General features: G+C 43.4%; 1 protein-coding gene and 1 long non-coding RNA gene across 8 annotated transcripts in view; one reads left to right on the top strand and one right to left on the bottom strand.

Moving 5' to 3' along the window:
- Positions 1 to 993: 993 nt before the first annotated feature.
- The window catches only part of LOC130296715 (glucagon-1-like), a 111,147-nt gene continuing 86,629 nt past the window's right edge, over positions 994 to 25,511 (bottom strand). For 4 of the 7 annotated variants that reach the window (XM_056548565.1, XM_056548562.1, XM_056548564.1 and 1 more), the window contains 5 exons: positions 9,328 to 9,423; positions 7,957 to 8,103; positions 3,957 to 4,091; positions 3,427 to 3,504; positions 994 to 1,124 (listed from right to left, as the gene is read on the bottom strand). In XM_056548565.1, the coding sequence (XP_056404540.1) occupies positions 1,115 to 1,124; positions 3,427 to 3,504; positions 3,957 to 4,091; positions 7,957 to 8,103; positions 9,328 to 9,407 (450 nt within the window). In that variant the 5' untranslated portion in view covers positions 9,408 to 9,423 and the 3' untranslated portion in view covers positions 994 to 1,114. Of the gene's footprint in view, positions 1,125 to 3,426; positions 3,505 to 3,956; positions 4,092 to 7,956; positions 8,104 to 9,327; positions 9,424 to 11,012; positions 11,113 to 11,208; positions 11,229 to 13,299; positions 13,612 to 25,511 lie in introns of those variants that run through there. The other 3 variants (XM_056548566.1, XM_056548567.1, XM_056548563.1) reach the window with 3 other exon arrangements.
- The window catches only part of LOC130296716 (uncharacterized), a 33,668-nt gene continuing 15,128 nt past the window's right edge, over positions 6,972 to 25,511 (top strand). The window contains exons 1-3 of the long non-coding RNA XR_008849262.1: positions 6,972 to 7,057; positions 21,518 to 21,696; positions 24,798 to 24,890. This is a non-coding gene — a long non-coding RNA (uncharacterized LOC130296716). The remainder of the gene's footprint in view (positions 7,058 to 21,517; positions 21,697 to 24,797; positions 24,891 to 25,511) is intronic.

The following is a 25,511-nucleotide window of genomic DNA, read 5'->3' as shown; positions in this document are numbered from 1 at the left end:
GTTACATAGGTGACCCTTACCTTTACTTTTAAAGGAGTTCTGTAGTGAAACATAACGCATCCCCAATCCAAAGGATACGGGATAGGTTATAGATCGTGGGGGGGGGGGATGTCTGACCTCTGGGACCCCCAGCGATCTCCTGAACAGGGCCCCGGCAGTCTGCTGGAAGGGGCAAGCCGACTCCTGCACGGAGCGGCGGCCAACACGCCCCCTCCATGTATCCTATAGAGATACATGGAGGGGGTGTGTCATTCGCGGCTTCCTGCGCGGGTCGGAACGGCTGCTTCCTGCAGACTGCCGAGGCCCCATTCAGGAGATCGCGGGGGGTCCCAGCAGTCAGACCCCCCATAATCTATAACTTATCCCCTTTCCTTTGGAGAGGGGATAAGTTACCGTATTTTTCACTGCACTACTCCTTTAACATCGACTAGTTTATTGGTTAAAGGGGTACTCCAGTGGAAAACATTATTTTTTTTTTTTTTTATCAACTGGTGCCAGAAAGTTAAACAGATTTGTAAATGACTTCTATTAAAAAAAATCTTTACCCTTCCAGTACTTTTTGCAGCTGTATACTACAGAGGAAATTATTTCTGTCTGTCCACAGTGCTCTCTGCTGACACCTCTGTCCATGTCAGGAACTGTCTAGAGCAGCATATGTTTGCAATGGGGATTTTCTCCTGCTCTGGACAGTTCCTGATACGGGCATCAGGTGTCAGCAGAGAGCACTGTGGACAAAACAAAAAAAGAAATTCAAAAAGAAAAGAATTTCCTCTGTAGCATACAGCTGCTAAAAAGTACTGGGAGGGTAAAGATCTTTTAATAGAAGTAATTTACATATCTGTTTACCTTTCTGGCACCAGTTGATTGAAGAAAAAAAAAATGTTTCCACTGGAGTACCCCTTTAAATTAGGTCTAGAAGTCCCCCCTCCCCAACTTCTTTTTGTTTTTGTAATGCCAGCATCGTAACTTAAAGAAATATCAGAGAGCTTATAATTGTTATATGAATGTTTTATTGCTTTGTGAATACATATTGAATTCTGGCCGAATATTAAAGCTGTAAATATTTTCACTGTCTCTCAGACAACCGGTGCTGAACTGGGTGAGGCAATAATGATTAGGGAAATCTGTGGAGGTAAAGAATCCTTGTATTAGCAAAACGTTTTCCCCAACATGCCTTTCTTCATACCGATATATAATAGTACGCCAACTGTAAAACCAGACTATCCCATGATGCCATGAGTAGTATAGTTAACAATATTCTTGCTGTCAAAAACACAGGACCCTATTAAAGGGCTCCAGCGTTCTGAACATTTTGTCCAGAACGCTCAGAGTCGGAGGCCGTGATTGTGACGTCTCGTGGGGCGTGGCTTTCGCCCCCTCCATTCATGTCTATGGGAGGGGGCGTGTCGGCAGACACGCCCCCTCCCATAGACATGAATGGAGGGGGCATGGCGTGACATCACGAGGGGCGGGGCCATGACGTAATGACCACTGCCGCAGGAACCCGGTGTTTGTTTAGAACACTGGGTGCTGCGGGAGATCGCCAGCAGCGGGACCCCAGCGATCAGAGATCTTATCCCCTACCTTTTGGATAAGGGATAAGATGTCTAGCAGTGGAGTACCCTTTTAAAGGTGTACTACCGTGGAAAACTTTTTTTTTTAAATCAACTGGTGCCAGAAAGTTAAACAGATTTGTAAATCACTTCTATTAAAAAATATTAACCCTTCCAGTACTTTTTAGGGGCTGTATACTAAAGAGAAATCCAAAAAGAAATGCATTTCCTGTGATGTCCTGAACACAGTGCGTTTTCTACTGACCTCTGCTGTCTCTACTGTCCAGAAAAGCATATGTTTGCTATGGGGATTTTCTCCAGTTCCTAAAATGGACAGCAGAGGTCAGCAGAGAGCACTGTGGTCAGGACATCACAGGAAATGCATTTCTTTTTGGATTTCTCTTTAGTATACAGCCCCTAAAAAGTAATGGAAGGATTAAGATTTTTTAATAGAAGTGATTTACAAATCTGTTTAACTTTCTGGCACCAATTGATTTAAAAAAAAAAAAAAAAAGTTTTCCACGGTAGTACCCCTTTAAGGCTATGTTCACACAACAGAATTTCTGAGCAGAACCCAGCAGAAAAATGTTGCTTGGAAATTCAGTTGCAGCCAAATCCCATTGTTTTCAATGGGATTCTGCTGCAGAAATTCCGATTCCAAGACGGTGCATCTCCAAGTGGTGCCGTGTTTCCTGGTCTGCAACATTTCCACCATGTGCACATAGCCTAAAACTCAGTGCCATCTGTTAGGAGTTATTTGGGTCTGTTGGGAAACAATCCATCATACCTGTCATGGGCTTTGTAAATGGGTTTTCCAGTCATGATAATAGAGAATCCTTATTAAAGGGGTTATCCAGGAAAAAACTATTTTTTAAATATCAACTGGCTCCAGAAAGTTAAACAGATTTGTAAATTACTTCTATTAAAAAAAATCTTAATCCTTTCAGTACTTATGAGCTTCTGAATTTGAGTTGTTCTTTTCTGTCTAAGAGCTCTCTGATGACACCTGTCTCGGGAACCGCCCAGTTTAGAAGCAAATCCCCATAGCAAACCTCTTCTAAACTGGGCGGTTCCGAGACACGTGTCATCAGAGAGCACTTAGACAGAAAAGAACAACTCAACTTCAGAAGCTCATAAGTACTAAAAGGATTAAGATTTTTTTTATAGAAGTCATTTACAAATCTGTTTAACTTTCTGGAGCCAGTTGATATATATATATATATATATATATATATATATATATATATATAAAAAAGTTTTTTTCCTGGATAACCCCTTTAATGTAACCACTAGAGATGAGCGAATTTCACAGTAAATTCGATTCGTCACAAACTTCTCGGCTCGGCAGTTGATGACTTATCCTGCTTAAATTAGTTCAGCTTTCAGGTGCTCCCGTGGGCTGGAAAAGGTGGATACAGTCCTAGGAGACTCTCTTTCCTAGGACTGTATCCACCTTTTCCAGCCCACCGGAGCACCTAAAAGCTGAACTAATTTATGCAGGATAAGACATCAACTGCCGAGCCGAGAAGTTTGTGACGAATCGAATTTACTGTAAATTCGCTCATCTCTAGTAACCACCCATATACATTATTTAATTACATTGTTTCAGTTTAAGAAAAAAAAAAAGTTCTTCCAAGTGTCCTTATTTCAGAACCAATTCCTTCTTTTCGTTTTTTTTCTTCCTGTCTTTTTGGATACTGTGGAACATAAGGAATATCTTCTGAGGAGGTCACACTCGGCTGCCATTTTCTTGAAGCACACAGCAGACACATTGAGATAGAACATTACGGCATATAGACTGTCTTCCGGTGTGCACGGATCATTCTTCTGATGGGATAGACAGATTCATACAGATTAGTCGATTAAAACTCACCTCGCATTACATAAATCCATTGCCATGAGTAGATCCAAGGTTTGCTGACACACCGCTGTGTTCACGTTATTCTGAGCACTGCAAAGAGATCAAAACAGGAGCCATGGGGGAGATTTATCAAAACCTGTGCAGAGGAAGAGTGGTGCAGTTGCCCATAGCAACCAATCAGATCGCTTCTTTCATTTTCCACAGGCCTCTAAAGAGGCCTGTGGAAAATGAAAGAAGCAATCTGATTGGTTGCTATGGGCAACTGCACCACTCTTCCTCTGCACAGGTTTTGATAAATCTCCCTTAATGGGGGGAGATTTATCAAAACCTGTGAAGAGGAAAACTCGCCCAGTTGCCCATAGCAACCAATCAGATTGCTTCTTTCATTTTTCACAGGCCTTCATAAAAATGAAAGCAGCAAGCTGATTGGTTGCTATGAGCAACTGGGCGAGTTTTCCTCTGCACAGGTTTTGATAAATCTCCCTCAGTGTGATTACACATTGGTGGAACATATGAGGTAGACAAAGATTACGGCTCTGTACCTGCTCATCTGCTTGTATTTTAAGACCCAAGGCAAAAATTTCTTGTTCCCTTCGGCGCCTTCCATTGAGTCCGTGTCCATAGTGAAGTCTGGAATCTGAAAATCCACCTGTCTTTTGCCAAAGTCAGAAAAATTGCTATGGAAGAGAAAAGGCGTGCGTCAGGGAGTTGAGATAGTTTTTTTTTTTCTTTGAGAAAATAAGCAAAACAGCAAATGGGGGGGGGGGGGGGGGGGGGCTAATCGAATGTGATACTTCAAACCCTCAAACTGAAACCCAACAACCACAGTTCTAAATGCCCGCTAAGGATAGGGTCACACGTGCCGTATTTTACTGCGTATTTGCTGCTGCGTATTTTTCTACCCATTGAAGTCAATGGGTATTTGTCGATGGGTATTTTGACTTCAATGGGTAGGGAAATACGCAGCAGCAAAATACTGCACTTGTATGACTCTTTAAGGGGTACTCCGCCCCTAAACATCTTATCCCCTATGCAGCACCCGGCGTTCTGAAAGTTATTTTCAGAATGCTGGGTCTGGCGACCGTGGGCGTGACGTCACGCTACGCCCTCTTGTGAAGTAGCACCACGCCCCCTCCATTCATGTCTATGGGAGTGGGCTTGACGTGACGTCACAATCACGGCCGCCCAAACCCATCTATCTAGATATAACTTTCAGAATGCCAGGTGCTGCACAGAGATGGGAGGAGGGTCCCAGTGGTTGTACCCTCACTATCAGACATCTCCCCCCCCCCCCCCCCCTATCCTTTGGATGGGGCAGAAGATGTCTAGGGGTGGAGTACCCCTTTAAGACACATATTTTCAAAAAGTCTTTAAAGGACAACTGTAGTGGAACACTTTTATACATGCCCGTGCCCGGGCCTCAAAAATAAACAAAATAAACTCATACATACCTTCCTACGAACCCCCGTTGGTCCGGCACAGGCCTCACGGTCCGGCAGTGCTGACCTCATTCCACTTCCTGGGGATGCCGCAGAGCCATCAGCGTATCACCGGCCGCAGCGATGTCCCGCCCCGGCCTGTGATAGGCTGAGCCCACTGTCATGTAAGAAGCCAGCCAGAGCTCCTTACATGACAGTGGGCTCAGCCTATCACAGGCCGGGGCGGGACATCGCTGCGGCTGGTGATACGCCGACGGCTCTCTTGCGTCCCCGTCCCCAGGAAGTGGAATGAGGTCAGCACTGCCGGACCGTGAGGCCTGTGCCGGACCAATGGGGGCTCGTAGAAAGGTATGTATGAGTTTATTTTGTTTATTTTTGAGGCCCGGGCTCGGGCATATATAAAAGTGTACCACTACAGTTGTCCTTTAACATTCATTCACTAACTAGCCTCTTTATCATTTGGCAATGTCTCTCTATGCTCTGTGCACTATAAACACACAGAAATTGGCTGGTGACTGGTTCACCCACCTTTATGTCAACTATCTTATAGTACTTGTTTATGTAATTTATTTTATTTATTTATATATTAAACATGGCTGGACCATTGAATATAAAATGCACTTGCTACTTTTCATCTCAACCCCATCCCTCATATACTGTAATATTTAGTGTGTTGAATATTTAGTATGTAATAGTGTCATCTCAGCTATTTGTCCTTATTTGTACCCTCAAAATAGTAAATCGCAGCTTCATTTGTTGGCGCTATATAAATAATAATTATTATTATTGTGATTCTTATTATGCAGGTATACATATGGGCTGCTTAGGTTTCAGCTATGGACTAATATCTGCTGTATTACTTTGGCCACAGGCAAGCAGACAATGGGGTTTATTTACGAACGTGATCCTGACTCTTTTTTGTCGGGTTTTGCGACACAATTTGCGACCAAAAAAAACAAAACCCTCCATTTTACAAGAAAAACCTGAAAAAGGGGGCATGGCCACAGGAGAAAGTGGGCGTGGTCCCAACAAAAGGGGCGTTTTCCCAACAGTTTTGAAAAATCCCAACATATTTACATATTTAAAGGGGTATTCCGGCAAAAATATTTTATCCCCTATCCTAAGGATAGGGGATAAGATGTCTGATCGCGGGGGACCCGCTGCTGAGACCCCCCGCGATCTCCCTGCAGGAGGTTTCCGAAACTGGAGATTCAGCACCCGCATAGAATGCGGGTGCTGAATGCACCCGCATAGAATGCGGGTGCTGAATCTCCAGTTTCGGAAACCTCCAGATTTCCGGGACTGGGGACGTGACGTCACACCACGCCCCTTCCATTCATGTCTATGGGAGGGGGCGTGATGGCCGTCACGCCCCCTCCCATAGACATGAATGGAGGGGGTGTGGTGTGACGTCACGTCCCCAGTCCCGGAAACCCAGAGGTTTCCGAAACTAGAGACGCAGTCCCCGCATAGATTGCGGGTGCTGCAGGGAGATCGCTGGGGGGTCTCAGCAGTGGGCCCCCCACGCTCAGACATCTTATCCCCTATCCTTTGGATAGGGGATAAAATGTTTTTGCCCGGAATACCCCTTTAAGGTTTTCACAGAAAATGTGGTGGATTTGAGCTTGGAAAAACCGACAGATTAGAACAGTTGTAAAAAAAAGCGTAACATAGGGAAAAGTGCAAAATGTAGGGAAACCTTAGTAAATACCTTGGGAAAATACCTGTTGAAAATCAACACCCACAAAGAAATCTACACTCCACTCTTAGTAAATAAACCCCAATATATATATATATATATATATATATATATATATATATATATATATATATCTATATATATATATTCTGGCCATTATATATATCCTAGCCACTTCTTTACAGCAATAATGGTTATTAGTCCTATGTGACCGAAGTTCTATACCTGACAATGCAACCCAAGCCCAAACAAATAACTAGCAGATCCTCCAAAGCTCTTGTTCACCAGTTGCATTGTATATAAATAAAACAAAAGTGAGATATCTTTGTTCTCGAGAACATTTTGGAGGAGTCAAAAATTGGATCTTCATTTATTGCACAATTATCACAGACCCTCACAATATGCCATCATCGTCTACAGGGGGAAAACCTGATTATTGCACTGTATTCAAAGTCAATGAAATGGAGGGAAATATTTGCCCATCCCCGATGAAGCCTGTTGAAAGGTACGTTGGGCCATGTATGCCCTGGGTGTTAGATACTATACATGGCAGATACTTTGATCTTTTCATTGCTTGCTGTTGCACACTTTGTGTGTAATTTTTTGCTTTATGCCCCACTTATATTCTTTATGCCCCACCTATATTGTTTTTCTATACTTGTATAGTGTATATGTGACGTAAAGTTTATGCACTTTAAAGGGGTACTCCGGTGGGGAAAACTTTTTTTTTTTTTTTTTTTTTAAATCCACTGGTGCCAGAAAGTTAAACAGATTGTAAATTACTTCTATTAAAAAATCTTAATCCTTCCAGTACTTATTAGCTGCTGAATACTACAGAAGAAATTATTTTCCTTTTGGAACAAAGAGCTCTCTGCTGACATCTCTGTCCATTTTAAGAACTATCCAGAGTAGGAGAAAATCCCCATAGCAAACATATGCTGCTCTGGTCAGTTCCTAAAATGGACAGAGATGTCAGCAGAGAGCACTGTGCTCGTGATGTCAGCAGAGAGATCTGAGTTCCGAAAAGAAAATAATTTTCCTCTGTAGTATTCAGCAGCTAATAAGTACTGGAAGAATTAAGATTTTTTTTTTTTTTATAGAAGCAATTTACAAATCTGTTTAACTTTCTGGCACCAGTTGATTTAAATACAATTTTGTCTTTTACATGCAATCTATTGGCCCATGCTTTATTGGCCTCCCCATAGAATTTACCTTTGTGTGTGTGATAGTGCCAGTAAATGATTTGCTGTTTTTATGGTATTTTAATTATTTGCCCAACAAAGTATATATTTTTTTTGCTTCTTTCTTATACTTTACTGTTCTCTTTTTTGGTGAAATTTATGTGTACCTAGTACTGTATAGAAATAACAATGAATTGGAATATTGGAAAATTAGACAACGTACTCGCTTTTCTTCTCTCTTCTGCCGAGCAACCAGTCCACAAAGTTCTTTTTGAGCATGTTATCGACCGATCTGCTGTAGTCACTGGCTAGGATAGCTTCTGAATATCGTCTCTGGATGGGCTGCGGCACCTCACTGCTGGCTGATGTCCTAGAAGGCAGAGAAAGAAGTTGCAAATAAAGTGCAAAATGTATATGGTTAGAGACAAAGGCATCAGAGACAGGACAGGAAGGAGCATTCACACCACGTTTTTGCAATACAGTTCCCTTATACGTTTTCAATGTGAAAACCGTACGGAACCGTATTGAAAACCGTATGCCAAAAGATGCATCAGGTTGTGTCAGTTTTGCATCCTGTAAGGTTTTGTCAGTTTTTTTCCCCGTACCCAAAACCATAGCCTACCACAGTTTTTGGTCCAGATGAAAAACTGTATTAAACCATATACTTTTTTTTTTTGTTAACATGGGAGTCAATGGGAACCGTACAGAACTGTATGTGCGTACGGTTCCATCCGGTTTTCACCATACGGTTTTTCACTTTGCAGTTTTTTTTTCTTGGAATTTCAATCAAACAAGTGAAACTTTATTCATAATGGAGTGAAAAGTTAAAAACTTATACGTTTTTTTTTTCTTAAAAAACGGATGCAACCGGACATCATTTTTTAAACCGTATACAGGTTAAAATTTGTACACACATTTTGATAGAGTTTAGTCCGGTTTTGAGGAATCCGTTTTTCATCAAAAACCTGATACGGGAAATGTATTGCAAAAATGTGGTGTGAATGCAGCCTAAGCTCTTATGCCATGATTTTTCTGTCGTTCAGCAGTCACACCTTTTCCCTCCAGTAGGTCTTCCTGGCAGACTATCATAATGGAGAACACTCTTCTTCTCATACCTGTCACTGAGAGTGTGACATGACCTGTTAGCAGTGTTTTTTTTTTTATCCCCTATCCAAAGTATAGGGGATAAGATGTCTGATCGCGGGGGTCCTGCAGCAGATCTCTGTGCAGCACCTGGCGTTCATTTAGAAAGCTGGGTGCGGGTGACGGGGGTTGTGATGTCACGGTCACACCCCCTTGTGATGTCACGCCACGCCCCCTCAATGGAAGTCTATGGGAGGGGGCGTGGCTGCCGCCACGCCCCCTCCCATAGACTTCCATTGAGGGGGCGTGACGTGACATTACGAGGGACGTGGCCGTAACGTCACAACCCCCCTGCCGCCCTCTCCAAGCGTTCGGAACAAAATGTTCCGAACGCTGGGGCAGGGGAGTACCCCTTTAATACACATCCATTTTGGTCAGATAACTGGAAGTAAACTTTTATTGGTTACTGTGCACATTAAACCAAAGCATATACTACCTGTTTCCTATTTACCTTATATTTGTTTCTTCACAATTTATGGTGTTGAAGGCAATAAAGGTGAAAAAAACTGCTAAATATTTTGAAGTCTTCATCTTTTTTTTTTGTTATCTGCATAGAAAAAGACATTTGCAAGGGGTTATTGTTATGTGCTTAAATATTTCAGTTAAACATTACTTAATTAAAAATACTGTACAAAGCCTACATGATACTGCCATACACTTCTTACATGAAAGTGCCATATAGTACCATATAATAGAGTCATAAAATGCCCCAATAATTGGTGGCGGTATTACATACATTTAGACCTTAGTGGGGACAGATGTTAAATGGGCACTGTCAGATACAAAAACGTTTGATATGTTGTAAAGCATGTATAACCAATAGGTTTTGCAATTGCTTTCATTAGAAAATGTTCCGTATTTCATTCTGAAAAAGCCAGTCAGACAACTGCCCCCCCTGCCTGCTTGGACACATACTAGTCCTGCTGTGTCCATGCATCATCACCTATGTCATGGACACACTTCCTTGATTGACAGCTGTGACCGCAGGGCTCAGAGCTGGAGGAAAAATCCTCCCACTGTCATCTTGTGTCCCGCTACTGTCAGTGAGGACAAGCTGGGAGTTGTAGTTTTGCTAATGCTAGAGGAGATGTGAGCAGACAGCATACTGAGGGAGGGGGTGGAGACCTGCACAGTGAGGCCACGCCCCCTCTCTTTGAGAGGAATTCAGACTAGTGAGCTAAATTAAAAGTGTAATTAAAAAAGAAATAAAGGTGCTAGACATATAATAATTAGATGTACATGGTCAGGATTAGGTACTGAGTGATATATTAAAAAAAATGTTTTTTGTTGGATCTGACTGGTACACTTTAAATACCTACCTGGATTTGCCCTGTTTGCCCATGATCATGTCCGATTATATTAATGTCTGTTATCAGCTATATAATGGTCTTAATGGCTCACTGCTTGTATTGTGCACTATAGATTCTTGATCAATGTGTTCTCGACATGCATCGCCCTTGGACAAGGAGGCAGGGCTATCTCTCATGGACCAAACTGCTCTCTTCAAAAAGTTTATTTTAGTATCTTCTGGAAAATCCATTAAAGGGGTATTCCGGCCTTATACATCTTATTCCCTATCCAAAGGATAGTGGATAAGATGTCTGATCGCAGGGGTCCTGCCGCTGGGACCCCGTCGATCTCGGTGCAGCCCCCGACATTCTGTACTGGGCACTGCCACTGAGACATGACGTCACACCACGCCTCCTTCATTCACACCCCTCTCCCATAGACATGAATGGAGGGGGCGTGGCGTGACATCACAGTCTCGGTGACAGCTGGGGTCCCAGCGACGGGATCCCTGCGATCAGACATCTTATCCCCTATCCTTTGGATAGGAGATAAGATGTATAAGGCCGGAATACCCCTTTAAAGCCTGTTTTAGCAGTACACCGTCATATGGCAACCTACAACGTTTAGACAGTCCATGGTTTATAATAAACTAGCGGAGTACCCAGCATAGCCTGGTCTTTCTACCTAAACCTTGTTGGTGAGGAAAAAGCAATAATGATATATCAATAACACAATATTTTATTACAAAAAAATAAAAAAAAACACTAACAAAAATACAAATATCATCTAACTGATTGTAGAGTATTATATTTCATAACTTCTTCACAATATTAGGCCTAATATTACCATCTTGTGAGTGTTTAAATAGATAAACAGAGCTAATTTTTCTCCATCTCCCTGCCCCAACACTGATGTCTTCTCTCTCCCCCCTCCCCTCTGTTACTCTTCTTTCAGCCGCAATAAATCTCCCATCCCCCCTCTCCCTGCACCCGCACTAACTATTTTCTGCACCTGCCTGCTGGACAGTTAAATAATACTTTACCATGGCATTGCTCTGACGGTAGAAAGTTTAAAACTCCCGGGCAATCTCCGCAGCTAGAGAGTAACAGGATCAGGAGAAGTACCGGAAGTCCTATAGACTTACATGAGACTTCCAGTACATCTTTTGATCGTGTTACTCTCTGGCTGGGAAATACAGTTACACACACACACACACACACGCACACACACACACATATATATATATATATGTATATATATATATATATATATATATATGGAACCCATTATAATCTAGAGGTATAAAGTTTCCTGTTAAAGGGGTATTCCATGAAAAAACTTTTTTTATATATCAACTGGCTCCAGAAAGTTAAACATATTTGTAAATTACTTCTATTAAAAAATCTTAATCCTTTCAATAATTATCAACTGCTGAAGTTGAGTTGTTGTTTTCTGTCTGGCAACAGTGTGCAGTTCCCGAGACAAGCAGAGATGTCAACAGAGAGCAGAGTAGAAGAGGTTTGCTATGGGGATTTGCTTCTAAACTGGGCGGTTCCCGAGACAGGTGTCATCAGAGAGCACTTAGACAAAAAAAAAACAGCTCAACTTCAGCAGCTCATAAGTACTGAAAGGATTAAGATTTTTTAATAGAAGTAATTTACAAATCTGTTTAACTTTCTGGAGCCAGTTGATATATAAAAAAAAGTTTTTTCCTGGATAACCCCTTTAATATCGTTCAAGTATTTATGAAGGCTTTCACAACTGAAGATATGTGGTGATCAGCCGGGTGACCTGGACTTGCTGTCACTAATTCCATTGAAAAAAAAAAAACCACTGCAATCAGCGACTCCCTAACCTGGAGTGGCTGACTGGGACGACATTAAAAGGCAAATTAAATACATATCAGACACATAGGTGCCCATTAAACCTGCTAGATGTTATTCTATCAGAAAAAGAAGAGATCGATGGGGCAATCAGAATAATGTAGTAAGAAGTTGTAGATGCAAAATAATAATCTACATAAAGGTCACTTTATATACTTAAAATTCTAATAAATGTTATTTTAAAGAAGAAGATTTACCACCAGACAACAATTCAATGCAATAAGAGACCAAAAAAGTCTATAGCTAGCTAGCAATGCAGTATAACACTGGTGTATTAGTAGTTAGGACACGATGCTACTTACTGTGAACAGTGTCTTGAACTCCTGACTCACTTGGTGAGTGACACAACGTTATATACCCTGTGACAAATCTCCATTGGCTACCCAGGAACATGCCAGCTGTACATGAGCCGGACTTATTATACGTGCTTCATTAGCGCCAATTCAGTCAATTTCACATGAATTATGTACAGTAATAAAGTTAATGTAAATCACCATGTGATGTTTATGGAGGGGGATTTCTGAACAGAAATAGGTCTAGTAACCAAACTAATCAAAAGGTAATAATAGAAGCTTCATTAACCAGATAAAAAGCTGTTTATTATATCAGAGAAATATGCGGGGAGGTCATGTCCAGCTGTAGCACCCAAGAAAAAAGCACAAACAATGAGTATTTACTTATTTTATTCTTTCTCACAGATGCACAAAAGCCCGACTATTACCGTCGTTTTACCCTGCAATATGCTTGGTGGCTAAATGGAATGTTACAAACATTTTTTAGAGATAACTTTTAGCATGAGCAATACCACAGGTCCCACAGGAGGACAGTTTGCACGTAACAAGGTTGTCCCAAAAAGACCAGTGTCCATCAAGTTCAACCTATATCGTAATGGGGTTCCTGCTGAGTTGATCCAGAGGAAGGCAAAAAAAAACTCATACTAGAGGTAAAAATTCCTTCCTGATTCCAAATATGGCATCAGAATAAATTCCTGGACCAACTTTCTGTCCCTATAAATCTAATATACATAACCTGTAATCTTATTATTCTTCAGAAATACATCCAGGCCCCTTTTAAACTCTTTCACCGAGTTCACATGAGGTAAGACCCCAACATTTTAGTGCATCTATCACTAGAACAGCCATATTTTTTATACACTGTGTAAAGTGAAGTGGGTCCATAGACTGTGATATTAATAAAGTTGGGTAAAGTGGCCAAGGTATGGGACGACTTATTAAAAAATAAATCCTCACCCGTGCTCCTGCTGTCCTGTCAGGCAGCCTCCTTCAGTGTCCCCAAGGCCCCTGCACTTGTTTCCCCAATGTAAATATGTTTTACCATTTAAAGTGTTATAAAATGTAATGTTGCTTTAAGAGTTATACCATGTGATATGTCATGTGATTGTTACCCAGGAGGTACCAGTGACCAGGTGATCCCAAGAGTGACCTATGGGCTCCCTGCTAGTCTCCCCATATAAGCCCTGGTTGAAGCTTCTCTCTCTCTTCGGCTGAGGTCCAGTGCAGTCGTCTAGTGTGTGTGTCCAGAGTGTTTGAGGCCTCAAAGTCCAGTCCTGCAGCCACCATCAATTCAAGTAAGATAAAGTCACAGCTTTATGAGTCAAGTCAGTCTCTGTCATCTGTCAAGTCAGCGTGGTCTGCATTCAATTGTCCAGTCCTACTACAAGTCCCAGCAAGCCCTTATGGTCTCTGCGTCACTGATCCCCTCCTTGGGCCCTGGCTGAACTGTATAGACTTTACCAACTATCTACCCTCAGCTACCAGGTCCGTAACTTGGTGTCGGAGTCTTAATTGCCCCCCGTGCCTAGCCCAGGATCCAGCGGTATACCTTCGGGTGGTTTTAGGCTAAACCACGTCCTGGCGTCACGAATACAAGGGGATAATGCCATCTGCCCCTAGGGTAACAACATCTGCCCTGCATCACACACACCCGTCCACCACATTTCTGCTTATAAAAGTGTTTACCTGTCCTGGACTGTGTATTTAGCCCAAGGGTCCTAATACAGAGGCAGATGCGAGTGTGATATGAGCATTTTACATGCCCCAATGATTGTGTGTCCAATGGGGGTCACACAATCCCAGCGATCATCTAAAGCAGTGTTTCCCAACCGGGGTGCCTCCAGCTGTTGCAAAACTACAACTCCCAGCATGCCCAGACAGCCAAAGGCTGTCTGGGCATGCTGGGAGTTGTAGTTTTGCAACAGCTGGAGGTACCCTGTTTGGAAAAAGTTGATCTAAAAAATAAGCAATTGCTTTTCTTTTACCTGGGGGGCACTGTCATAAAAAACTAAACAAAAAAGTTTGATATGTCGTAGAGACATATCAAATATTTTGTTAGGCGAGTGTTCAGACCCTGACAGATTGCTAGTAAGTGCTAGGATGAAGTGAAGCGTCTAAAGCATTCATTCTTGGCTCTTAACCACGTGGCCAAGCAGTCACATAATGCAAGTCTAGGGTCCATCTTGCTTGTTTTAGCGATCGATTTAACTAATGAAAACATTTCACACCTCTAGGACATGTCAGAAGTTCTCTTTAAAGGGGTACTCCCGTGTAAAACTTCTTCTTCTTCTTTTTTTTTATCAACTGGTGCCAGAAAGTTAAACAGATTTGTAAATCACTTCCATAAAAAAATCGTAATCCTTCCAGTACTTATTAGGGGCTGTATACTACAGAGGAAATGCTTTTCTTTTTTAGATTTCTCTGATGTCATGAGCACAGTGCTCTCTGCTGACCTCTGCTGTCCATTTTAGGAACTGTCCAGAGCAGCATATGTTTGCTATGGGGATTTTCTCCTGCTCTGGACAGTTCTTAAAATGGACAGCAGAGGTCAGCAGAGAGCACTGTGGTCATGACATCAGAGAAATCTAAAAAGTAAAGCATTTCCTCTGTAGTATATAGCCCCTAAAAAGTACTGGAAGGATTAAGATTTTTTAATAGAAGTAATTTACAAATCTGTTTAACTTTCTTGCACCAGTTGATTTAAAAAATAAAAAATAATAATAATAAGTTTTCCACAGGAGTACCCCTTTAACCCCTTAAGGACCCGGGCTTTTTCCGTTTTTTCATTTTCAATTTTTCCTCCTTAACTTTAAAAAATCATAACTCTTAAAAACTTTCACCTAAAATTATATATAATGGCTTAATTTTTGCGTCACTAATTCTACTTTGTAATGACATTAGTAATTTTACCCAAAAATGTACGGTGAAACGGGAAAAAAAATCAATGTGCGACAAAATTGATGAAAAAACACAATTTTGTAAGTTTTTGGGGCTTCTGTTTTTACGCAGTAAGTTTTGTCAAAAATGATACCTTACCTTTATTCTGTAGGTCCATACGGTTAAAATGATACCCTACTTGTATAGGTTTGAATTTGTATCACTTCCGAAAAAAATCATGAATACATGCAGGAAAATTTATACGTTTAAAATGGTCGTCTTTTGACCCCTATAACTTTTTTATTTTTTTGTTTTCAGGGCGCTTTGAGGACTCATTTTTTGCGCCGTCATCTGAAGTTTTTATCAGTACCATTTTTGTCCTGATCAGACTTTTGATCACTTTTTATTCACTTTTTTGTGGTATAAAAAGTGATCAAAAATGCGCTATTTTGGACTTTGGAATTTTTTTGCGCGTACGCCATTGAACGAGCGGTTTAAAAAGTGGTATATTTTTAAAATTCGGACATTTCCGCACGCGCCGATACCACATATGTTTATTTTTATTATTATTTACATAATGTTTTTTTTATTTTTGGAAATGCCGGGTGATTCAAACTTTTTTAGGGGAAGGGATAATTGAAAGGGTTAATGATTTTTTTACACTTTTCTTATGCAATATTATAGCTCCTATAGGGGGCTATAACATTGCATGTACTGATCTTTTACACTGATTGATCCATCTCCATAGGAATGGATCAATCAGTGTTTTCGGCGATTGAATGCTCAAGCCTGGATCTCAGGCTTGAAGCATTCATTCGGCGATCGGACAGCGCAGGAGAAGGCAAGAAGACCTCCTCCTGTGCTACAGCTGTTCGGGATGCTGTGATTATACCGCGGCGATCCCGAACAGCTCCCTGAGCTAACCGGCAGCTTTCACTTTCATTTTTAGCCGCGCGGCTCAGCTTTCAGCACGCGGCTAAAGGGTTAATAGCGCGCGGCACAGCAATCAGTGCCGCGCGCTATTAGAGGCGGGTCCCGGCTTCACTATGACGCCAGGCCCGCCGCGATATGATGCGGGATCACCGTGTGACCCCGCATTATATCGCCGGACCGGGACCCAGGACGTACCCATACGTCCTGTGTCCTTAAGAGGTTAAATGAGTATTCCAAGATTTTTGTATTTGACTGAGCTACAGGACCTGTAAAGTTGGTGTAGTGCATAATATAGTGTCTGTACCTGTGTTTGATGGCTGGTCTTGCATTCTTATGTGATCTTTGCCCCAGTGTTCATTTATAGCAGCATACAAAATAAGTGTTGTCTCACGCTTTCCCCAGTTTTCAATGCGGCCCGAGACATTACATCATTAGTCAGTTGTTTAAATGGGTACTCTGGCGCTAAGACATCTTATCCCCTATCCAAAGGATAGGGGATAAGATGCCTGATCACGGGGGTCCCGCCGCTGGGGACCCCCGTGATTTTGCACGCAGCTCCCCGTTAGAATCAGTCCCCGGAGCACGTTTGCTTCGGGTCTGATTACTGGCGATCACGGGGGCCGGAGCATTGTGACGTCACGGCCCTGCCCCATATGACGTCACACTCTGCCCCCTGAATGCAAAGCCTATGTGAGGGGGCGTGACAGTCTGTAACAGACTGATTCTAACGGGGTGCTGCCTGCAAGATCACGGGGGTCCCCAGCGGCCGGACCCCCGTGATCAGACATCTTATCCCCTATACTTTGGATAGGGGATAAGATGTCTTAGCGCTGGAGTACCCCTTTAAAAGGGAGTGTGTCTGTTCTTCAATTGGGTTGGAGGGAGATGATTCTCCACAAGGCTGCAGGAATTGTAGTTTCAAGCACAGCAGGCATGAAAAGGAGGCTAGCTGTGCTGCAATGGGTGGGGTGGCTGATGTTGTGTGAGAGGGATATAAGTTACCTTTCACTTAGAAACAAGGGATCCTGGGGATTGTAGTTGGAGGGAGGACCTGTGGCCGACCCCCCCCCCCCCCACCGCCATCAAATATCATTAATGAGATTATCATGATACTGCCCTGACCTCACACCTTGTACAGTTTTTTGATAGGTCCTCTCATTCCCGAGATATGAGGGTTTATAATTTGCATGAAAATTCTAGTAATCAGTCAGATGGGCGTGAACTTAATTTAATAAAGCATGATGGGCGGGATTATACAGGGGTTGTGACTATTTTACATTGAGGGTGTGTATGCCTAATACACACCCCCTGATTATATAATCCCACCCATCACCTGTATCTCCGGAACAGGAAGACATATCAAGAAAGTGTAAAAAGGTGCGTGATCAGGACACCCTAAGGTATTTAACGATAATACAAACGCCTTTTTTGACTTGGCAAAAGGTCCTCTTTAAAGAGGTTTTCGGGCAAAATATATCGATGACCTATCCTCAGAATGGGCCATCAATATCAGATTGTGGAAATACCCAGCATTCCTGAGGATTAACTGTTTGCCAGAGCTGTGCATACACTGTATTGGCCATCCTGGGTTACTACAGCTCTCCACTGAAGTGAATGAAAGCGAAGCTGCAGTAACCCAGCCCGGCCACTACACAATGTATGGTGCTGTTTGCTTCCTGAACTGCTTCACTGTATAAAGGGGCAATGTAGATCTGGCAAACAGCTGATCGTCTAGGGTGCTGGATGTCGGAACCCTACTGCCCTGAAACTGATGGCTTATCCTAAGGATGGTCACTTATTGTTGTCTCCTGAGGGACCAATACACAAAGTTTAAGACTACTCGTAGGACCTCATGTTCAGTAGTGAAAAACCTGAATGGAGGCAAGGACAAAATCTATTGATCCGTTCTAAATAATATTCTGCTTATACTCTTGACGCCTCTTATGTGACGGTCAGTATTCACGCTGTATTGCCTGTATTATTAGCGATATGATAAGGATTAGCTTATGTGGAAGGTTTCCTGCTATTAAGATGAAGTCTGCTGGTGACTCCTAACCTGCCTGTTCATTAGATGTGATAAGAACGTTATAAAGCTCAGGGCTTAGCAGCGCCGAAAGCAATCGCACCTCCAGTATCGGGGGTCATTTGTTTAACAGCTTTAATTGTGATTTCAGCAGAAAAAACAACAACTTAGTAGATAGAACTTATTTTTTTATATGTCAATTATTCATGTTTTCATTTGTTGTGCCACTGAATATTTCATTGAAGACAATATTTAATCATCTGTAGGAATAAAGGTGGCCATACATTTATGTTAGTCAGTGACCATACAGATGTGTTAGTCAGTGACCATACATATATGTTAGTCAGTGACCATACAGATGTGTTAGTCAGTGACCATACATATATGTTAGTCAGTGACCATACAGATGTGTTAGTCAGTGGCCATACAAATGTGTTAGTCAGTGGCCATACATATATGTTAGTCAGTGGCCATACAGATGTGTTAGTCAGTGGCCATACATATATGTTAGTCAGTGGCCATACAGATGTGTTAGTGGCCATACAGATGTGTTAGTCAGTGGCCATACAGATGTGTTAGTCAGTGGCCATACATATGTGTTAGTCAGTGGCCATACAGATGTGTTAGTCAGTGACCATACAGATGTGTTAGTCAGTGACCATACAGATGTGTTAGTCAGTGACCATACAGATGTGTTAGTCAGTGGCCATACAGATGTGTTAGTCAGTGGCCATACAGATGTGTTAGTCAGTGACCATACAGATGTGTTAGTCAGTGACTATACAGATGTGTTAGTGTGGTGGCCACGGGTGAGGTCCGCAGCCACCGCTACGCTGGGGTTAGCTACTTGGTTCTTGGGGGGGTTATGAACCCAGGGTCGGATGGTATTAACCCTTAATGTTACGTGACGTCACTGTAGTCTTGGTATCTCCCGGGGTAATACAGATCCGGGGAACTCCGTCTCCCCACAGGCTAGCAAGGAAAGAATTGACTCCACACTAGGTTGCAGTTTAACGGAGGCTTTACTAACTTGAAGATATGTGGTACCATCTCCACAGCGCTCAACCAAAGTCTCCCAAAGGGTTAACAGACAGTCTCTAGAGGACCACACAGCTTGCAGTGCCTGGACTTGATATTGCATATATGCTTGGCTCTTACGGCCGGACTAGGAGTTTTAGCTCTGCGCTATATTAGGCTTGAGATTAAAGTCACTTACTGAAGTGTCGGTAGATTTGTGGCTTTTCGCCAGAAGATAATGAATTGTCCTTTAGGAATTCTCTGATCAAGGCTGAAGTAAAGGCTTGCTATTAGTTGGGGTTACTTCATGCTTTTCTTATCTCCCTCTCATCTTTGCTCTCACTCCTCTGCGGATTCTTCACTCTGAACTCCACTCTGTACTCTGAACTGAATGAATTGCTTTACTCCTCTCCTCCTCCACACCTACTCCTACTCCACTCCAGAACTCCTCTACACAGGAAATGCCACCCCTTATAAGGGAAGGCTAAACTAAAGCCCATTGGCCAGGCAGCTGTGGATCATAGAGTTGTCTGTATCCCCTTTAGGATTTACAATAAAGTTACATACAAGTAATAACATAATATAACACCTTACACAAAAGTTTAGTCTAGCCCTCAGTCCTCCACTCTCACATACCCGGACTAAGCATGAGGTTGCTAGGTAACATACTTAAAGCTATAGACACCTAATAACTGATTGTTAAGTTATAACAGTGCAAATACACATTAGAAATGGTTGAGTCCCTGCAGGGGAGCCCCCAGGACACTGGAGGTCTCAATCTGACAGGGCCTACGATACCTTGACACAATGTACCTGTACTGGGACACCACATTAGTCAGTGACCATACAGATGTGTTAGTCAGTGACCATACAGATGTGTTAGTCAGTGACCATACAGATCTGTTAGTCAGTGACCATACAGATGTGTTAGTCAGTGACCATACAGATGTGTTAGTCAGTGACCATACAGATGTGTTAGTGGCCATACATATGTGTTAGTCAGTGACCATACAGATGTGTTAGTCAGTGACCATACAGATGTGTTAGTCAGTGACCATACAGATGTGAGTCATGAGGTCCCACAGTATAGCTGGGAATAAGCGTACCCTCCATCAGGACAAGATTTTAACTATTTTAGCCTCTGACCACAGTAACCACTTACTGCCCCCAGTAACCACTCACTGGCCCCTGAGAGGAGATGGGCCCCCTTAGGTCCTGCCCAAATTGCAATTGCTATGTCTTTTCATTGCCCTGTAATGAATATAAGCATGTATTAAAAAGCACACACACCATCACTAGTCCTACAAAGCCATCTATTTCATTCCAGCACAGTGGCATCCATGCATTTCATTTCTGTAACTGGGTCGTGTGATCACCCGTCTGACCCACAGAAAATCACAGTGCCTAATGTGTCAGAGGAAGTGTTCAGTCCTGCGTCAGCTGACTTCCTGCCAAGTACAGGATGAGATCATCCCCTATTAGATCCCTTATGCTAACTTCCAGACCCCTCCCACCGCTGTCTGTATACTGCTAATGCTGTCTCTATAGGATCAGGATATATATTAAACACTTCCATTGAGACTGTGTTCACACAATGTGTTTGTGGTGGCCCAGTACAAGATGGTGTGTCCCCGTACATTTCTCCTGCCCTGTCAGGCAGAGTCACTCCATGTCCCCAGGGCCCCCCTACAGTGTAACCCCTATTGTATATATGTTTGTATTACTAGCATACTGTTGCTTTAAATATTATACCATGTGCTTGTTACTCGGGAGGCACTAGTGACCTGGTGACCCCCCAAGTGACCTATGGGATCCTTGCTAAGCTCCCCTATAAAAACCAGGAGAGGGGCTGTGATCTCTCTCTTGGAGCTCTTAGGTCTTGTTCCTGAGGTCCAGTTCAGTCAAGACGTCTCAAAGTCATCTTCATGTCAATTGTCAAGTCAGTCAAGTCAAGTCTTCTATATAGTCACTATGGCCTGCACTAAAGTGTTTCTACGTACTGCAAGTCCCAGCAAGCCTGCGAGGTCCCCCTGTGTCACTGGTCCCCTCCTTGCGATATTGGCTGTACTGCATAGACCGTGTCACCTGTCACACTATGTTTGTAGAGTTGATGTCTTCATTGCCCCCGTGCCTAGCCCAGGACCAGCGGTATACCTTCGAGTGGTTAAGGCTAAACCCCACCCTGGCGTCACGATAAGATGGGGTTAATAACATCTGCCCCCAGGGTTACAACATCTGCCCTGCATTGCACCCCGCTGACACCACAACTTTAAAGGTGCAAGGTGCCCCATTTTTTCCTTTTTTTTTTTGTCTCTCCATTTAAAGGGGTACTCCGGTGCGCCGGCATTCTGAACATTTTGTGGTGGTCTGACAAAGCCCGCATGCGCGGGTGAAACAGCTGTCACACCTTCAGACATCTGCAGCGTTCTGCACCCACTCCCGTCACCGGCTGCGAGGATTTTGTGTTACCCACAGTAATAAATCAAGCTTTACTACAAGATGTGGTGAGTAAATCTTTAATCCCTTTGGATATAATTTTGCTGCATTTTGTGCTTTATGGATAGCACCACCGCATGCTTGAGCCAGCAGTAGTGCACGGTTTTGCTACCAGCAGCGGTATATATAATGGGATATATTGGATCCATAATACCGGCGGTGCTCAGCACACCTGTTCCTTCATTCAACTATTTTGTTCAGAACGCTCAGAGCCGGAGGCCGTGATTGTGACGTCATGACCACGCCACTTGTGATGTCATGACCACGCCCCCTCCATTCATGTCTATGGGAGGAGGGGAGGAAGCGTGTTGGCAGACACGCCTCCTCCCAATGACATGAAAGGTGGGGGTGTGATGTCACAAAGGGGTGTAGCTGTGATGTCACAACCACTGCCACAGAAATCCGGTGTTTGGATAGAACGCCGGATGCTGCTGGAGATCACGGGGGGCCCCAGCAGCAGGACCCCAGCAATCAGACACTTGTCCTTTGGATAGGGGATAAGATGTACAGCTTGAAATTCACTATTACATTACCAAAGCTATCACCCAGATCATGTCAAATCGGCAGTTCTGTATGGGCAATTTTTAAGGTTAAAGCTCATTATTAGCAGGGAACCAGACTATCAAGAGAAGTCTATGATTTAAAAAAAAGGCTGCTAAAGAGTAGTGTTGAGCGGCATAGGCCATATTCGAATTCGCGATATTTCGCGAATATATGGACGAATATTCGTCATATATTCGCCAAATTCGCATATTCGTAATATTCACGTTTAATTTTTGCATATGCGAAAATTTGCGGATGCAAAAATTAGCATATGCGAAAATTCACACGCCAGTCTCACACAGTAGTATTAGAGCCTTCTTTACACCACACAAGCTGGAAGCAGAGAGGGATGATCACTGTGATGTGTACTGTGAAAAAAAAAAAAAAACGAATATTCGTAATTACGAATATATAGTGCTATATTGGCGAATATTCGCGAATACCCGATATTCACGAATAAAATTTGCATTGCGAATATTCGCGAGCAACACTACTAAAGAGGGGTTATCCCTTACCCATTCTGGAGAAAGCAATGATGCCTGACACTAAACAGAATCGGGTTGATTTGCTAAAATGGAGAAAAAAAAATCTGCAGTATTTCTAAACAGAAGCAATATGACTGAAGATTCAGCGCAAATAATGATCTGCCCGATTCTCTTTTTCTTTTCAATACAGTCCCATGGCCAGTGAAATAAAAAAATGTATTAATAATACGTTTTTTTTTGTATTCAGAATGAAGCTGATCTTGTTCATTACACCAAAGATAATCCAATAATTGCCTTAAAAAAATGTAAAATGTGAAGAACATATTAGTACAGAGCAAAGTAAAAACAGAGGATCGCACTGAAAATTGGCTTAATAGGTCCCTGTCCCCAGGAAATCACAAATGCGGCACTTGTAATTGGCGCAAGTACTTTGCTATGGATAAAAATGCCAACCTGAGCGATTAAAAAATAACCTTTAGAGATGTGATGTGCGGCAGATCAAATGACGTCATATATGCCATTGTATGTACTTGTCAGAGATTCTATATAGGAAATACAATTAGGGTATTAAACATTAGTTTTAGAGAACATGCGTTTAATTGGCCCCATCCAGAAAGAACACAACAGTGTGAAGTTCTTTGGGATAGAAAGAGTTAAGCATTCTGTTGGCGTAGATAGACGGAGAGCGTTTCTGCAGCGCCAGGCTAAGTGGATTTTGAAGACTAACGCTCAAGGTGCCTTAGGTTATAATGATCGACTTGATCGTGTTCGCGTATTTATACGTAACTAAATTCCTACTTAAATTTTTATTTGTTTATATTGTTGCATGAAGGTAAAATGAATCCGTTGTTATATAAATTGTTTGTTTTTACCTATAACCTGTTTTTAACTTCATCTGTCTGGTATGGTTGTGTAACACCCACACCTTGACACTTCAGGAATGGGGGAGTATTTACCTCCCCTCCTGTGACAAGGTAGGCATGGTCAGAGAAAGCGCTTAGAGGCAGGGACGTGCACACATAGGCTCAAAAGGGGGCTTAAAGGGGTAGTCCAGTGGTGAAAAACTTATCCCCTATCCTAAGGATAGGGGATAAGTTTGAGATCGCGGGGGGTCCGACCACTGGGGCCCCCTGCGATCTATCTGTACGGGGGCCAGGCTCTCCGGACAGATAGCGGGTGTCGACCTCCGCACGAAGCGGCGGCCAACACGCCCCCTCAATACATCTCTATGGCAGAGCCGGAGATTGCCGAAGGCAGCGCTTCGGCTCTGCAATAGAGTTGTATTGAGGGGGCGTGTTGGCCGCCGCTTCGTGCGGAGGTCGACACGCCCCCTCCCCGTGGGCTGTCGGGGCTCCGTACAGGAGATCGCAGGGGGCCCCAGCGGTCGGACCCCCCGCAATCTGCAACTTATCCCCTATCCTTAGGATAGGGGATAAGTTGTTCACCACTGGGTCACCACTGGACTACTCCTTTAAGCCCCTGCCCTTCTGCCCCCTTAAAGGTGTACTCCGGCGCTTAAACATCTTATCCCCTATCCAAAGGATAGGGGATAAGCTGCCTGATCGTGGGGGTCCCGCCGCTGGGGACCCCCGTGATCTTGCACGCCGCACCCCGTTAAAATAAGTCCCCGGAGCGTATTCTCTCCGGGTCTGATTACTGTCGATCACTGAGCCGGAGTCACGGCTCCGCCCCTGTGTGATGTCACGCTCCACCCCCTCAATGCAAGCCTATGGGATGGGGCGTGACAGCACACGGGGGCGGAGCCGTGACTGATTTTAATGGAGGGCGGAGCGTGACAGCACACAGGGACTGATTTTAACGGGGTGCGGCGTGCAAGATCACGGGGGTCCCCAGCGGCGGGACCCCCGTGATCAGGCATCTTATCCCCTATCCTTTGGATAGGGGATAAGATGTCTAAGCGCCGGAGTACCCCTTTAATGCCCTTACAAAAGGAGTCTGCAGAGCGTTAGTTGCTTTGGATTTGTATATGCATTTAATGAAGAGTGATGTTCCCTCCCAGCAGGAAAGGAGCGCCACTTACCTTGTCATTATCTGCAATTTTTCTACTCTTCTCCACACAGAGGAGACAGGAGCAGAGAAAGAAGAGAGAAGCTCCGCCCACAGTCTGTCCCAGCCGAAACTCCAGCCTGTGAGGGGAGGTATGGGGCCTTACTGTAAGTATTTATGTATAGTGAATGTATGTCAGTGTGTCTGTATGCTTTGTCTATATGTGTGTGTACCTGTTTGTATAAGCCTGTTGGATATATCTGCTTGTATATATTTCTTGGTGTATATATGTGTTTGTGTATATACAGTAGGGCAGAAAAGTATTTAGTCGGCCACCAATTGTGCAAGTTCTCCCACTTAAAAAAAAGATGAGAGAGGCCTGTAATTTTCCTCATAGGTATACCTGAACTATGAGAGACATAATGAGAAAAAAAATCCAAAAAATCACATTGTCTGATTTTTAAAGGGTTTCTCCGGTGCTTACACATCTTATCCCCTATCCAAAGGATCGGGGATAAGATGCCTGATCGCGGGGGTCCCACCGCTGGGGACCCCCGGGATCTTGCATGCGGCACCCCGTTTGTAATCAGTCCCTGGAGCGTGTTCGCTCCGGGTCTGGTTACCGACGACCACAAGGACGGCGGCGTGTGACGTCACGCCTCCGCCCCCGTGTGACGTCATGCCCCCTCCCATAGACTTGCATTGAAGGGCGGAGCGTGATGTCACACGGGACAGAGGCGTGACGTCACACGCCGCCGGCCCGGTGCTCGTCCGTAATCAGACCCGGA

Source organism: Hyla sarda, chromosome 12, assembly GCF_029499605.1.
Source record: "Hyla sarda isolate aHylSar1 chromosome 12, aHylSar1.hap1, whole genome shotgun sequence".
In the NCBI taxonomy this organism is placed as follows: domain Eukaryota; kingdom Metazoa; phylum Chordata; class Amphibia; order Anura; family Hylidae; genus Hyla; species Hyla sarda.
Note: the sequence above shows the minus strand (reverse complement) of the source record. Positions and strands in the feature narration are given on the sequence as shown.